At 36.7% G+C, this 17,800-nt stretch overlaps 1 protein-coding gene across 2 annotated transcripts in view; it reads left to right on the forward strand.

Moving 5' to 3' along the window:
- MAEL (maelstrom spermatogenic transposon silencer) overlaps positions 1-17,800 on the forward strand; it is a 34,198-nt gene that overhangs the window by 9,084 nt on the left and 7,314 nt on the right. For both annotated transcript variants that reach the window (XM_011933376.1, XM_011933377.1), the window contains 3 exons: positions 6,311-6,435; positions 7,498-7,552; positions 7,678-7,819. In XM_011933376.1, coding sequence (XP_011788766.1) covers positions 6,311-6,435; positions 7,498-7,552; positions 7,678-7,819 — 322 coding nt within the window. The remainder of the gene's footprint in view (positions 1-6,310; positions 6,436-7,497; positions 7,553-7,677; positions 7,820-17,800) is intronic.

Here is a 17,800-nt window from a genome sequence, read left to right on the forward strand (position 1 = left end):
GTATCTTCATTATATTGAATCTTTATATTTGTAAACATAGGGCTTCCCTCTTATTTTTTAGGTCCATAATGTCTTTCAATGAAATTTTATAATTTTCTCCATTAACAATCTGAATATCGTATGTTAAATTTATAGTTTATCATGCCTTTTGTTGCTGTTATAAATGATATCCCTTGAAATTATATTTTCTAATTGTTTACTTTTATGTTTTGGTTTTGTCCCACCCATTGGTAAACTCTGAGTTTTTAGCAAATTACTTAATCATATCTGTGAAATCACTTTGTTCTTTCTAATCTACATATCTTCATTTAAAAATTTTAAAGTTTGTTTTGTCTTAGTATACTGACCATGACCTTTAGTTTCTAGTGTTTTTGCCAGTGAGTATGCTATTTCCTGTAGTTTTTTCTTTCTCTCCCCACCCCCGTTTTTGATGTGTGTTCTTTATCAGGATAAAGATGTTTCCTTCTACATGCACAGCTTGTTTTATTGCATTTCACTTTATTGCACTTTGCATATATTGCATTTTTTTACACATTGAGGTTTGTGGCAGCCCTGCGTTGAGCAAGTCTATTGGCATCATTTTTCCAGTAGCATGTACTTTTCTCTGTGTCACATTTTGGCAATTCTCGCAATATTTCAAACTTTGTCATTATCATCATGTCTGTTATGGTGATCTGTGATCAGCGATCTTTGATGTTACTATTGTAGTTGTTTTGGAATGTCAGGAACCATGCCCATATAAGATGGCAAATTTAATCAATAAATATTGTACGTGTTCTGACTGCTCCCCTGACTGGCCATTGCCTCATCTCTCTCCCTTTCCTTGGGCCTCACTATTCCCTGAGACACAACAATATTGAAATTAGGTCAATTAATAATCCTACAATGGCCTCTCAGTGTTCAAGTGAAAGGAAGGGTTGCATGTCTCTCAAAAGCTAGAAATGGTTCAGCTTAGTGAGGAATGCATATCAAAAGCTGCAATAGGCTAAAAACTAGGCTTCTTGTGCCAAATGACCAAGTTGTGAATGCAAAGGGAATGTTCTTGAAGGAAATTTATGTACTACTCCAGTGAACAACCAATGATAAGAAAGTGAAACAGCCCCATTGCTGATACGAAGAAAGTTTTAGTGGTCAGAATAGATCAACATTCTCCAGTTACCACATTCCCTTAAGCTAAAGCCTAATCCGAAGCAAAACTTTAACTCTCTTCAATTCTGTGAAGGCTGAGAGAAGTGAGGAAGCTGCAGAATAAAAGTTTGAAGTTTGCAGAGTTTGGTTCATGAGGTTTAAGGAAAGAGCCATCTCTATAACATAAAAGTGCAAAGTGAAGGAGCAGGTGCTGATGTAGATGCTGCAGCAAGTCATCCAGAGGGTCTGGCTAAGATAACTGACCAAGGTGGCTACAGCAAATAGCAGATTTTCAATGAAGATGAAACCACTTTCTGTTGGAAGAAGATACAATCTGGGAGTTCCATAGCTAGAGAGAATAAGTCAGTGCCTGACTTCAAAGGACAGACTGATTCTCTTGTTAGTGACTAATGCAGCTGGTGACTTTAAGTTGAAGTCAGTGCTCATTTACCATTCTGAAAATCTCAGGACTCTTAGGAAATTATGCTAAATTGACTCTGCTTGTGCTATTATAAATGGAAGAACAAAACCTAGAAGACAGCACATCTGCTTATAGCATGGTTTACTGAATATTTTAAGACCACTCTTGAGATCTGCTGCTCAGAAAAAAAGATTCCTGTGACAATTTTACTGCTCATTGACATTAGACCTAGTCATCCAAGAGCTCTGGTGAAGATGTAAAAAGAGATTAATGTTTTCATGCCTGCTACCACAGCATTTATTCTGTAGCCCATGGATCAAGGAGTAATTTCAACTTTCAAGTCTTACTGTTTAAGAAATATGTTTTATAAGGCTATAACTGCCATAAATGGCAATTCTTCTGATGGATCTAAGCAAAGTAAATTGAAAACCTTCTGAAAAGGATTCACCATTCTAGATGCCATTAAGAACATACATAATTCACTGGAGGAGGTCAGAATATCAACACTAAAGGTTGTTTGCAAGAAGTAGATTCCAGCCCTCATGAATGACTTTGAGCGGTTCAAGACTTCAGTGGAGGAAGTAATAGAAGAGAACTAGAATTAGAAATGGAACCTGAAAATGTGACTGAATTGCTGCAATCTCACAATAAAACCTGAATGGGTGAGGAGTTGCTTCTGATGTATGAGAAAAGAAACTAGTTGCCTGAGATGGAACCTACTAGTGAAGATGCTGTAAACACTGGTGAAATGACAAAGGACTAAGAATATTTCATAAACTTGGCAAAGTAGCAGCAGGGTTTGAAAGAATTTACTTAAATTTCAAAAGAAGTTCTGTGAGTAAAATGTTATCAAACAGTATCATATGCCACAAATTCTTCATGAAAGGAAGTCAATGTGGCAAACTTCATTGTTTTATTTTAAGAAATTGCCACAGCAGCTGCAGCCTTCAGCAACCATGACCCTGCTGGTCAGCAGCCAGTAACATCAAGACAGGATCTTCCACCAGCATGGGAATGTAAACTAGTACAACCACTATGGGAAAGAAAAAAAATGTAGAAATTCCTTAACTAACTAAAAGTAGAACTACCACTTGAAAATTCTAACAGTCTCACTACTGGATATCTACCCAGAGGAAAAGAAGTCATATGAAAAGGATAACTTGCACACACATGTTTATAACAGCACAATTTGCAATTGCAAAAATGTGGAACCAGACCAAATACCCATCAATCAACAAGTAGATAAAGAAACTGTAGTATATATGTGTGTGTATATATGATGGAATAGTACTCAGCCATAAAAAGGAATGAGTTGATGGCATTCACAGCAACCTGGATGGGATTGGAGACTATTCTAAGTGAAGCAACTCAGGAATGGAAAACTAAACATATGTTCTCACTCATAAATGGGAGCTAAGCTATAAGGATGCAAAGGCATAAGAATGATACAAAGGACTTTGGGGACTTTGGGGCGGAAGGGTGGGAAGGGGGTGAGGCATAAAAGACTACAAATTGGGTTCAGTGTATAGTATTTGGGTGATGGGTCCACAACAATCTCACAAATCGTCACTAAAGAACTTACTCATATAACCAAATACCACCAGTTCCCCCAAAAACCTATGGAAATAAAAACATTTTTTAAAAAGATCTTTAACCAGCAAAAAGACTGTAAGTCACTGAAGACTCAGATGATCGTATTTTTAGCAATAACATGTTTTCATATTAAGGTATGTTCATTTTTAAAACAATGCTACTGCACACTTAACAGTATAGTTATAACTTTAGAGTACAGTAAACATAATTTATATGCACTGGGAAACCAAAATATTAGTGTGACACTTTAAATTTCAGTACTCGCTTTATTATGGCAGTCTGGAACTGAACCTACAGCATCTCCAAGATATGCTTATGTTCCCTATTTGGCTAGGGAGATAGCAGTTGCACATTTTAGTGAATGCTTTTTCTGCATGTCATATGATTTTTGTCTTTTGTTCATGTGGCCATTTATTTATTTTTTGAGACACTCTGACTCCATCACCCAACCTAGAGTGCAGTGGCATGATCTCAGCTCACTATAGCCTCTGCCTCCCAGGCTCAAGTGATTCTTGTGCCTCAGCCTCCTGAATAGCTGAAATTATAGGTGCACGTCACCACACCCAGCTAATATTTGTATTTTTATTAGAGACAAGGTTTTGCCATGTTGGCCAGGCCAGTCTCAAACTCCTGATCTCAAGTGGTCCACCCACCTTAGCCTCCCAAAGTGCTGGGATTATAGGCGTGAGCCACCGCGCCAGCCTCTTGTGGTAATTTATTGGTGTTAAACCAATCTTGTCTTCCAGGAACAAACCCAGTGTGGTCACTATATATCTTACATATACTGAGTTTGGTTTGTTACTATTGTTTTAGTACTTTTCCATTTATGTTAAAGACTGAGATTAACTTTACCTAATTTTATTATCAAGGTTATTTTGCCATTATAAAATGGGCTTGGGAATAGATTTTAAGATTTTGAATTTGATGCTTTTTTATGGCTCTACAGAAATTACTAATATTGCCTTTTAATTTCCCTAAACATAATAAGCCTAGTTATTTTAAAGGGTTATGTTGGATAATCCTCTTATAGGGATTTTCTTTTTGGAGTTGATTTTATAGTCTGTTGGTTATGGTGATGTTCAATCAAGCTAACAGAATCTCTTCATATGTCTAGTTATTTTCAAGTGCTAAACAGTGTATATGAAATCTCGTTATTTCTCTCCAAAGAAGATTTATGATTGTGTCTGTCAGAAAGCTGGAGTCAATAGCATCTCAGATTACCTTAATCCATTTTCAGGGATTGAAGTGGTTTTAAATTGAGTTTCAGACATCACAAAAGTCAATTTGTAGTTGGCCTTTACTAGAAAAGGGGAAAGGATGAACAGGTAATCACGAAAGGATTACTAGTAAAATTTACAGTTGACTTCACAGCATAAACAATGGAAGCCAGAAGACAATGGACTATTTTTTAATTTTAATTATAATTTTTTAAGTAAGTAAGATTGCAATAAAATATTTAGTTCTTACCAGCTCTGAGTTTATTGGAAACTCTGTTCTGTTTCTCAGCCTCTAAATGTCCTCTTCCAGAATTGGTGAACTGGCCCTGGGAAGAAACAAACCCAACTGCCAGATTCAACTCTCTAAGATTTCTTCCTTTCCACGATTTTGGGCCCATGATTCATGATTCCTCACCACATTTTTGTCTCTGCAGGTCTTCGAAGAAGGTGTTTTATTTGTTCAGCTTTTCCCTAATCTATCATTAGAAGTTGAACAACTCCTGCATTTCTTTGGGGGAGAGTAAGGGGAAATGGAGTTCTTGTTCATTCACTCAGGCTGGAGTGCAGTGGTATGAACATAACTCACTGCAGCCTCAAACTCCTAGCTCAATTGATCCAGTCTCAGCTTCCCAAGTAGCTGGGGCTGCAGGTGCATACCACCACACCTGGCTTCCTGAATATCTCTCTCTCTCTTTCTCTCTCTCTCTCTCTCTCTTATATATAACAGTTTTGTACTAAAATTTGTAATTTGGTCTCCTCAGACATAATTAAGTAAAATCTATCTATTCAAAATCTGGAGTACTTGTGGGTATCTTTCTGTCAACTATATATTCATTCTCATTCTTGTTTTATTGTGTACCTGATGGTTCATGGAGTATTTGGTGGAAGTAATGATTTCAGAGTAATTTGAGACTTATGATAATGTTAACTTCCTCTGGAAAGGGTTTGTGTTTGCTTTTTTAGGACGCCTGGGGGCCTAGAAGGCCAGGCCCAGGAACTGTTAAAAGCACTCTATTCAGTCATTCAGCTTCCTCTTCCGGAACTGGCAAATGATCCAGAGGAAAAACTTCCCTAAAGCTAATCTCACCTCTCTGAGTTTATGTATTCTCTAATCTTTTTTTTTTTTTTTTTTTTTTGAGACAAAATCTGGCTCTGTTGCCCAGGCTGGAGTGCAGTGGCGCAATCTCAGCTTACTGCAACCTCTGCCTCCCGGGTTCACACCATTCTCCTGCCTCAGCCTCTCGAGTAGCTGGGACTACAGGCGCCTGCCACCACGCCTGGCTAATTTTTTGTATTTTTAGTAGAAACGGGGTTTCACCATGTTAGCCAGGATGGTCTTGATCTCCTGACCTTGTGATCCGCCAGCCTCGGCCTCCCAAAGTGCTGGGATTACAGGCGTGAACCACCGCACCCGGCATATTCTCTAATCTTAACCCATTAATTCCTTAATGTTCTGTGTGATCTTAATATCCTCACACTTTTTTATTTTCTGTGGGAAAGTTGGTCTAAATTACTTGGTCTTTTTTTCCTGTGAAGTGGACGTCATCATATAACTTTTTTATAAAGCAATCATTACTATTAGGTTTTCCAGCCTTATTAGTAAAAAATTTATGAAAGGCAGCATGGGAGTAGTAAAACACTGCAGGCCTGGTTACTGAACAAACCTAGGTTTAAGTCATGACCCAATTGTTTACCAGTTATTAACTTACTAATTTCTCAGTTGTTTCTCATACACGCGCGCGCACACACACACACACACACACACACACACCACATCATAGAATGGCTGTAAGACTGTGGGTTAAAATATGTAAAATCCTTACCAGAACGGCTTTGTACAGGTACTTAACTTTGTGTTACCCACTATCCTCTATTGTACCCCTACTTCCATACCTACCCCATAATATTTGTCTTGCTCAAAGTTTGAACTTCTCGTTTTTATTTCCCTCAGGTGATTCTAGTCACAAGATTCCTATCTCAAATTTTGAACGTGGACATAACCAAGCAACTGTGTTACAAAACCTTTATAGATTTATTCATCCCAACCCAGGGAGCTGGCCACCTATCTACTGCAAGGTAATTTCAGGTTAAGAAGTACTTTTAAGGTATCAATTTATAATACCGAAAGATCCATAAAACAAAGAAATTTTTTGCCTGTGTACTTTTGTCTGTGTGTCTTAAACACACATTCATTTTGAATTGTTTTGCATGTAATTAGGTGTAGTGCCTATTTTAAAAATGTCTCCAATTTTGGAGGGATTTTGAAGACTGCAAAAGCTAAACATACTTCTTTTTTTTGAGACGGAGTCTTGCTCTGTCACCCAGGTTGGAGTGCTGTGGCCGGATCTCAGCTCACTGCAAGCTCCGCCTCCCGAGTTCAAGCCATTCTCCTGCCTCAGCCTCCCGGGTAGCTGGGACTACAGGCGCCACCACCTCGCCCGGCTAGTTTTTTTTGTAGTTTTTAGTAGAGACGGGGTTTCACCGTGTTAGCCAGGATGGTCTCGATCTCCTGACCTCGTGATCCACCCATCTAAGCCTCCCAAAGTGCTGGGATTACAGGCTTGAGCCACCGCGCCCGGCACTAAACATATTTCTATTTTGGTAGAGTTCATGTTCTCTGAGTTCTTCTTTCTGAAATATCTGCAATATTTTTTACCCTTAAGAATGGATACTCCATTCTGTACACCTATCTTACCAAACAAGATTACCTTTTCTTCAAAACTGTCTTTGTAGCAATCCCTTCCTTCTTTGTTTGTAATGTTTAGAGAGATGATATTCTTCGAGGCTTGGAGTTGAAAAGTTGGGTTTTAACCTTGCTACTTGGTATAACCATGAGGTGATTATCTGATCTTTTTCTGAACATTGATTTCTTCATTTGCATACCCTAGGTCTCCCTTGCTTCTCATAAAGTATCTTAACATTTCTGTGTAAATGTAACTGACTAATAATAACTGTAGTCTTTTCTATGTCAATTTTTTATAGTTTTCATTTTGTTGGCACAAACTCTTCAGTCTTTTTCCTGTGCCCCCTACCTCCTAACCCCCACATTTTGAAAGGACAGCATTGTAAGTCATTCAAAGTAGGAGAAGATACAAGTAGCTTTTTGTTTTGTTTTGTTTTGTTTTTTGCTTTCTCCAGTCTGATGATAGAACAAGAGTCAACTGGTGTTTGAAGCATATGGCAAAGGCATCAGGTAAGTAAAACTCTGGGTTGCTGCAGAAGTGCTTTATAATTAATATCTGTATTTATTTCTACTTTGATATCTTCCGAGTATCTAAATTTACTAATTGTATGTGTTTTTCTATTTACTAATGGAAGAAATCAGGCAAGATCTACAACTTCTCACTGTAGAGGACCTTGTAGTGGGGATCTACCAACAAAAATTTCTCAAGGAACCCTCTAAGACTTGGATTCGAAGCCTCCTAGATGTGGCCATGTGGGATTATTCTAGCAACACAAGGTATTGCTAGCATTTTTGTTTGAGTCATTTTGACTTCTTTTCTAAACTGGGAAAATATGGTAGGACTTTTTTGCCTTTTTATGCAATATTTTCCCATGAAAGCTTGGAATTATTGTATTTCCTTGAATATAAGATTTCATTGATAGTAAGATATATTGTTACTTGTGTATCACTAAAAACAAACCTGCCAAATAAACTGTTCTTTCTTATCACTTAGAATTTCTATACTGATGAAAGAATGTCCTTAGATTTATTTAGAGAGATTTTTATTACATAGAACTCTTGTACTTACATGTAAAAGAATATATAAGTGAAATCAATTGGCAAAAGTATTTTTTTATTTTGAGATAATTTTACACTTACAGAAAAGTTGCAAAAATATTACAAAGTTTACTATTCTCTCTTTCCTTAATTGCTAACATTTTAATACATTTTCTTTATAATTTTGTTTCTAAATATATATACACTTTTTCAAAATCACTTCAGGATAAGTTGCTGTCATTATGCCTCTTTATAATGAAATACTTCAATATGTATTTCCTAAGAATAAGAATGGTTAGTCTACGGCCATAGCACCCTGAACACGCCTGATCTTGTCTGATCTCACAAGCTAAGCAGGGATTGGCCTGGTTAGTACTTAGATGAGAGACTGCCTGGGAATACTGGGTGCTGTAGGCTTTTACTGTGTGTGCGTGCACGCATGTGTATATAGAACATTTATATTACCATAGTGTAATGATCAAAATCAAGATATTGAATATAGGACACAATACTATTATCTAATCTGAAGACCATATTCATATTGTATTAGTTGTTCCACTATGTCTTTTATAGCCAGACAAATTCTAGAGTCCAGTCCAAGACCACATGTTGCACTTAGTTATTTATCTCTTTAATCTGGAACGGTTCCTCAGTCTTACTTTGACTTTCATGATCTGGATATTTTTTAGTACAGGCCAGTTATTTTATAGAATGTTTCTCACTTTTAGTTGATCGGTATTTCCTCATGGTTAAATTGAGATTATGCATTTTTGGCAGGAATACCACAGAAGGGATTATGTGACTGCTCAGTGTGTCATATCTGGAGGCATGTGATGTCAGTTTGTCCCATTACTGATGATGATAACTTTGATCACTTGTTTAAGATAGTACCTGTCAGTATTTCTCTCTTGGAAAGTTACTGTTTTTTTACCATGTAATTTTTTTTTTTTTTTTTTTTGAGACAGAGGCTTGCTCTGTCACCCAGCCTGGAGTGCAGTAGCGTAATCTCAGCTCACTGCACCCTCCACCTCCCAGGTTCAAGCAATTCTCATGCCTCAGCCTCTCAAGTAGCTGGGATTACAGGCACCCACCACCACGCCCAGCTAATTTTTGTATTTTTAGTAGAGAAGCGATTTCACCATGTTGGCCAGGCTGGTCTTGAACTCCTGACCTCACGTGATCCACCCGCCTCAGCCTCCCAGAGTGCTGGGATTACATGCATGAGCTCCTGGCTTTTTACCATATAATTAATAAATATTTTGTGGGGAAATACTTTCAAATTGGGTAGGTATTCTCTTCCTCAAAATTTCATATACAAATTTTAGTATCAAGTGCTGACTTTTGCCTGAGTCAATTATTACTGTCATTGTGAAAGGTGATTTTTCTCATTTGATTGTTCCTTCTGCATTTATTGGTTGGCATTCCACTGTAAAAAAGAAAAAGAAAAAAAGTTTCTCCTTTTTACCCATTTTTTTTTTCATTTATATGAGCATGGACTCATGGATTCTTATTCAATACATTTTAATCTATTATTGTAATTTATTTTTATGATCAAATTGTTCCATATATGGCCAGCGGGAGTACCTTCAAGCAGGGGTTTGTGTGTCCTTTTGACATTGCTTCATTGCTTTCTATCTAACAGTGCTGCTTTGCTTTCTATTTGGCACAATATGTTACAGGCCTATCTTGTACTTTCTCTGTTCCAGCCCTGGATTAGCCATTTCTCCCAAGAATCTCTGGTTTCTTTTAGTGGAGCATAATATTTAGGAGATAGAATCTGGGTGGTAGGTGTGCTCATTTCTTACTAAAGTGTTATTGATTCTATATCCCCTTAGTAGAGAGCTAGGAAATATATGTTTGTGTGTGTGTGTGTGTGTGTGTGTGTGTGTACACACACTCTCCATACACATCTGTTTGTAGCTAGGTCTGTCAGTCTTTTTATCCATCTCTGTCTTACCATGAGTTCACATTTAACCTGTTATTTCAATCCAATACCATAGAGTTCTCTAGCTGTTTTACTTTTTAAAAAATTTCCTTTTTCTAAGAATGAGAACCCTGGCTGTCAGTATTTTTTAGAATTATATGGTACCATTATTTTTTTTAAAAGACATACAACTGTTTAGAGTTTGTTTATCATTGTTTATAGTCTGAAAGTATATAGTCAAAATACTTTGTTCAGAAGTTATTTAGGTTCTTTTTTCCCCTTTCAGTACAAATTACTCTTTTGGAATATATTAATAGTTAACTTCATTTGCTTGTTTGTATTCCATGTTCATATTCCATTTTTGCTAATTTAGTTTTTGAATGTCTGATACATTTCTGTTTTGTAAACAAAAATAATATTCAGAAGAACTTTATTCTAGTTTCATTTAAAAAAAGCTTGTTAGGATTGCATTAAATTTATAAATTAACTTGGGGATAACTGAAATATTTATAGTATTGAGTTGTTTCCAAAGACTAGGGACATCTTTCCATAGTTCAAATCTACTTTTGTGTCTTTCAAATATGTTTTAAAATTTTTCTCATGCAGATTGTGCATCTCTGGGACTGGCACATTCTTGATAACTTTTTCTGTTTTTCTATGGAAATTGGTTTTATTAGGCTTTCTAATTTTAATGAGGTAAATTTTGGTAATCTGTATGTTTCTAGAAAATGGTACATGTTATATAGCTTTTCAAAGTTATTTGTTTAAAGATCTGCAAGGAAGTGTGGTCTCTTAAAATTTTTTAAAATTTCATCTGTTTCAGTGGTTATCTTGTCATTGTATATTTGTGCTGTCTCATTTTTTTGTAAGCAAGTGTGTTGTCTACAATAGGATTTTAATTTATTAGACCTGTTTTTCTATTCTCTTCCTAATTAATTTTTGCTGTTATTCTTTTTGTATATTGTTGTTTTTCTAGTTTTGGGGGCTGGAAATGTAATTTATTTATCTTTTGCCTGATTTTTTAATGTGTTTAGTAGAGTGAAGTTTCTCTTAATCATTGTTTTCAATGAATTACATAGATTATTGCGTGCCATATATTCATTGCCATTTTAAATAAATTATGTCATTTTAACTCTCAACCACCATCTCTTTAAAACAAGGCTTTTAAATGTCCAAGTGAAAAGGACTTTCTGCATTTTGTTTCTTTTAGTAAATTCCACTGCTTTTACATTGTGATCAGAAAGCATTTATAATATTTTTACTTTATGGAAGTTACTGGTATTTAGGGTTTTTTTTGCTGACTTAATGTTAGAATCAGTTTTTGTGACTGTTCTCTTGGCATATGAGAATATACTTTCTTTTCAGGATATAGCATTTGAGATCCACACACATACATCATCTATATTGATTGTATTGTTTAGATTTTCTTTAGTCATATTTTATATTTTCATTAGTTTTATTTTATCCAGTTGATATATCTTGTGTTGAGAGTAATCTCCTGTTATTACTTTGTTTCTGTCTGTGTTTCATTGCATTTCCTATAGTTGTAAGCTGCCTGCTGTGATATTTGATGCCTTAAAAGTTAAAGTTTGCTGAACCTTGATACAGTAAATTGATCAGGGGCTCATGGAAGAGTATTCCCTGTGTTCTTGCATGTTTAAAACTTTTTCTAATGGTTTACACAGTATTTCCTTGAGTTTCTAGAAAATGCAACTTCATTTTATGGCTTTGTGTGTTCCTTTTGTGAAATTTGGTCAGTTAATTCTCTTGGCCTTAGTTATGTGATCTTTTTGAATGGAGTTAGTTCATCATTTTGCCTGGAGACGACCTTAGTCTTTTTTCATTTTTCAAGTCTAATACTTGTTACTGGGATATTTCTCTGAGTTTATATGCAGGTCCATTTTCTGAGACATTTGGTGAGCCCCTTCAATATGCAGAATCAGGTTCTATTTCTGGAGATTTTTTTTAGATCATAGTTTAATATTAGTTTTGTTCCACTGTTTAATGTTTCTTCTTAAAAGGAGTCCAATATATATGTATGTTCGATCTTCTTTGCCTTTCAGTCACTTTTTCTGACACTTTTTACTTTGTTTATTCTCATGATAGTTTCTGCTTTCTTCAGTTTCTCTTATTAACTTTACAAATGAATCTGTTCAGCCTTGGGCAGTTGGTAATTTAGTTCTTTTCTGTAATGTTTTTGTCTTTTTTCCCTCTCTTTCCTGAGTTAATTTCTTCTTTTTTGTTTATTTCTGTTTCTAGTTTTGAAGTTTCTCATTCAGGGTGTGTTTTTATATTCTCATATTCTTTTTCAGGATATTTAATTTAACATGGAATGGTAATTGATATGGTTTGACTCTATGTCCCCACCCAAATCTCATATGGTTTGGCTCTGTGTCCCTACCCAAATCTCACCTCAAATTGTAATCCCTGTAACCCCCACGTGTCAAGAGTGAGACCAGGTGGAGGTATCTGGATCATGGGAGCAGTTCCCGCATGCTGTTCTCATGAGATCTGATGGATTTAATAAGCATCTGGCATTTCCCCCGTTTGCACTCATTCCATCCTGCTGCCTTGTGAAGAAGGTGGCTGCTTCTCCTTTGCCTTTCCCATTGTTGTAAATTTCCTGAGGCCTCCCCACCAATGCAAAACTGTGAGTCAGTTAAACCTCTTTCCTTTATAAATTACCTGGTCTCAAATATTACTTCATAGCAGTGTGAGAACAGACTAACACCGTAATGTTACATTTTTCCCCTCCTTCATATTTTTTGGGGGGTGGGGGTATGAAAAATTATCAGCTAAAGTGTTTTGATTCTCCTTTTCTGTTTTCTTTTTTTTTTTTTTTAAGAGTCTCATTCTGTCACCCCGGCCGGAATGCAGTGACACAATCATAGCTCACTGCAGCCTGGTATTCCTAGAGTCAAGCAGTCCTCATGCCTCAGTCTCCTGAGTAGCTGGTACTACAGGCATGTGCTACCATGCCTACCTAGTTATTTTTCATTTGTCATGGAGACAGAGTCTTGCTGTGTTGCCCAGCCTGGTGTCAAACTTCTGGCCTCAAGCGATCTTCCTGCCTCAGCCTTCCAAATTGCTGGAATTACAGGTGCAAGCCATCATGCCTGGCTGTCTTCTTCTTATAATAGCTTGTTTTCTTCCTATAATAGCTTTCTGTAAATGAAGATACATTGCTCCTTTGCATTTCTTGGACAAGGCTGATAATTTATGGGGGGTTTGATTGAGAGTCTTTGTTCCAGGAACCTTCCTCTCTGTCAGTGTGACAAAGTACAGGTTCTTTAATGAATGTTTTCAGGATGGTGGGAGTGTGGTTGTAGGTTCTTAGAATTTTATTTCCTGCATGATCTTGAATTTCCCCCTTTGCTTTTTTTTCTCCACCTAATTTCTAAAGGGCCCTTCCCCCTTCCTCTTTCACTTAGCACGGCACTTGCCTATAGTCAGTGCTCTGATCTACTAGGACTGTTTGCATATTTATATAAAGAATGGGCTTCCTCATTGTAAAAATGATTTTAATTTAATCTTAGACTCTCCATTTTCTTTCTTCCCCACAGTTTTTTCTGGACTCTACTCCATATAAAGGTTGGGATAGGAGACTGAGAAATTGCTCCATTGGAAATTACAGTTTTCATTTTTCTATTTATAGACAACTGAGTTTTGTAGCGTTCTTCTAGTTATGCTGCAGGTGGAGATTTTGTTTTCCCCACGTTTGTTGTTCTTGTTAATCTGTAAAGCTTATGAATGATGTGTAAAGATATTTGGATTTATGTACCATTACCTCAGTTACAGGCTGAAGTATTTCTGAAATTTCACAGTGAGTCATTCGTTGTCCATGTTTTTATACATTATTGTCCTCTGTGCCATTAAGAGTGTTGGCGATACAGCATTTCTTAAAAAAGAACTCCACTGTTGTCTCTGGGGTTTTGTTCTAAGCATACCCTTTCTGCAAGTTTTGATGCCAGTTCTTTCTTGATTTTTTCAGAAGGGGTCAAAAGAAAGTTTTCAGGGACAAACTTAATATGTCCTCAAATAATCTTTAAATGGTTTATTGACTAAAATGTTGAAGGATTGCAAATGTCTGGTTACCATCAAGATTAATAATTAAATTTGTACATGGTTAGGCAATGGCAGCTATTTCTAGACTGTCAGATGTACATTGTGCAATACCTTCAATTGTAAAATGCATTCTAATTTTGGTTAAAATGTGAAGAAAATGTGTTTTATAATTGAAGAAATACATCATTGAGTTCAGCAGAGTAGCTATACTCTGCAACAAGATTAGAGTAGCTCTAGTTTAAGACATTTGAGGTCCATGCTGTGGGATTTTGTTAAAGGTAAAACTCTTACACAGTACTGTAGGCACTTTACTAAACTTCTTTGGACAGGATGGATCTACTTTTTATTGAGCTTCACAACATAATAAGATTCAAATGTATGATATTTTACAAGGGAGTTTGGATTGTCGTGTACAATAGAAACTGTTAGAGTCTGTTAATATAAGCAAATGAAACTTATTCCAACCACTGCTCGTAAACGCTTACTGAAAGACCTTAAAGTTGGTAATAAATTTGTGGTAAATGTTTTGTCTAGTTCTAACAGAAATGGGTAGGTTTTGTATTGGTGAAATTGAGTACAATTAGACAATTTGAATATTAGAATCTTAAGTAAACAGTCTGTTAATAACATGCATTTTAGAGGCTAGAATATTTATAACTTTTATAGATCCCCTATTCTCCTGATGCTTCTTGTCATAATTGTTCTTGGACTAATTCACTGTTTATGACTTGCTGACTAAAACATGGTAGCCTTTATTTCATCAACAAATATTTATTGAGCACCTCCTCCGTGCCAGGAAATGATCTGAAAGTGAGCAAAATTAATGTGGTCCCTGCCATCAAGAAGCTAACAGTTAAGTAGGAAAGAAACATACAGTACATAATAAAGAAAATTATAATTTTAGCTTGTGGTAAGTGCTAAGAAGAAAATCAACAGGACACTCTAACAGAGAAGAATATATAGAAAAGTAGACCACTTTATAGAATGGTCAAGAAGACTTTGAGGTTGTGACATTAGAACTGAGAACCGAAGTGGGAAAAGGATGCAGCCATGCAAAAAATGGTAAGAAGAGCACCCTGGACAGAGATAGAAAAACCTTGAGGTAAAGGCTTGGTGTTTACTAGAAATTGTTAGCTAGTCAGTGTGACTGTGGAGTTATGAATGAAGAGGAGAATGCACAAGATGAGGCTGAAGCAATGAGGGGGGCTCATAAACCATTAGAAAAATTTTAAACACACAAGAACACAGGGAGAGATGGAGAGGAATAGGTCGATTTAAGGTAGATTAAAGTCAGTAGACCTTGCTGATGGACTGGACCCAGAGAGAGAAAATGGAAAGAAATAATGAAAGATGACACCCAGGTTTTTAGTGTATACTACTGGATAGATGGGGAGGAGAGGAGCAAGGTTACAATGTTCTGAGGTCCTGGTGAGGCATCACATCCGGAGATAGCAGGCAAGCAACTGTCATCCTGCTAGAGCTCAGTGAAGCAGTTTGGGTAGTGTCAGCATTCTTTTCACTATGTGCTGGGCACTGAAGATACAGTACAGAAAGACAAGTCTTCTGCTTTGATGGACCTCACAGCATGTACATGAGATCACCTCAGCAAACAGCAGAAAGAGAAGAGAACTCAGCACAAGCCCTGATGAGCTCTGATAAGTTAAAATGTGGGCAGAGGCTTTTCGAAGTCTCAGTACCTCTCAGCCTGTAAGTGTTGCTATGTTACACAAATCATAGCCATCATCAGTGTTGATGAGGGTTGAAGAGATGAGAAAAACTGGGATTTGGGATTCTGGATGTAATAATTTCATAAATCCATGTGAAGTATTTGGTCTTCTTTACCACTCTATAAAGTACTCTGCCTTTCTACACAATCTTATATATCCTGTGAGGGCTATTAGTTTGCTTTTGTTCCCTGGATTATCTCATTCTTCTGGATTGTGAGTTGTGGTCTCCCTGTTTTGTTCTTTTTCATGTTGTGGGCTTTTCTTGAATGCCTGATTATCCTTGATTGTGTTCATATTTAGAAATGAGGCTACAAAGCTGAGTGTTCCATATTGTTCAGTGGGGATTGTTAACTGATGAGGCTTTCCTGTAAGGAAAGCAGACAAGAGAGATGTTTAGTTGGAGTCAAAATCCTAAATACTAGAATATGAAAGGCTTTGCTTTAGGGTACCAGCAGCCATTCTTGCTGCCTGGTTTTCCAAGAACAGTTTACTTTTTTGCATGGGGAGTCAGGGAAGTAGACTATTCCTTTTACAGAAGTTCAGCCTCGTATCTTCCTTTTCTGTTCTGTGAGTAGAGACATGCTCCCAAGTCCAGAGCCTCTTCAGAGTTCTGATAGGCAGACCTTCTTCTGCTGTTAGCCTCTTGAGCACTGAAGACTGTGACTTCTTTCCAGCTTCATCAGTTACCATTTATTTTGTTTATTTGCCAAAGATTTGTTAAAATCTTTTCTATGGAGGCCTTTTCCTGCCTTTTTCCTTTATTGTGGACATCTACCATTTTTATTCTTTGACTGTCATCTTCACAGGGTCTTGGGACCAAGAAGAGATAAATTTGTGCATTTGTTTAATTCACCATCTTGAACCAGACACCCCAGCAACAGTAGTATTAAGAAATGCAGTTTTATACTTTATCATTTTAAAATAGTTTTTCTTAGTTCAATTTAATGAGCTTTTGATACTTAGCAGGATTGGAACTGCTCTTGTACATAAGGCACTTGTGTGGGAAAATTTCTGTGGGAAATATGGGAAAGAGTGACACAGTCATCCTTGGCCTCAGAATCTCCTGTCCAAAAAGACTCTAGTGTGAAGATATTAGTCGTGTATGGTAAATTCTGGTAGAATTTCAAAAGAGTTTCAAAAAGTTTTGAAAAATCATATGCAGAAGAAGTCACTTAAGTGTTGTAAGGGTTTAAAAACTATTAAATACTATATGGAATAAATGTTTTATTTGTTTCTTTTGTAAAGATAGAATTTCTTAGAGCAGAGATTTGGGTTGAAAGGGGGACCTTTCCGATAAAAAATGGCCTGAATAGTGACTCAGAGAAATGAAAGCCTGCTGGGTGCAGTGGCTCACGCCTATAATCCCAGCACTATGGGAGGCCAAGGTGGGTGGATCCCCTGAGGTCAGCAGTTTGAGACCAGCCTGGCTAACATGGTGAAGCCTTATCTCTACTAAAAATACAAAAATTAGCCAGGTATGGTGGCACATGCTTGTAATCCCAGCTGCTCAAGAGGCTGAGGCATGAGAATCGCTTGAACCTGGGAGGTGGAGGTTGCAGTGAGCACAGATTGTGCCTCATATCTAAAAACGCAATTAAGGATAATCAGGCATTCAAGAAAAGCCTGCAACATGAAAAAGAACAAAATGGGGAGACCACAACTCACAATCCAGAAGAATGAGATAATCCCAGGAACAAAAGCAAACTAATAGCTGTAACAGGATACAGAAGATTGTGTAGAAAGGTAGAGTATTTTATAGAGTACTGTGCCCAGCCAGTTTAGGGTTTTTTTGTTTTCTTAATTTTTATCTTTTGCCGGTACATAGTATGTGTATATATGTACATAGTTTGTGTATTGTTTTAACCTAAGGCTTCATGTTACAGTTTTGTGAACTACCACATTTATTGGATCACTTTTCTTTGGAAAAACAGTGGGAAAATCTTAATTTTATTTTTAAGTAGTCTTCTATTCATCCATGCATGAAATAACTTTCATCCAGTGCAA

The sequence above is a fragment of the Colobus angolensis genome, unplaced genomic scaffold (assembly GCF_000951035.1).
Source record: "Colobus angolensis palliatus isolate OR3802 unplaced genomic scaffold, Cang.pa_1.0 Scaffold126, whole genome shotgun sequence".
Classification (NCBI taxonomy): Eukaryota; Metazoa; Chordata; class Mammalia; order Primates; family Cercopithecidae; genus Colobus; species Colobus angolensis.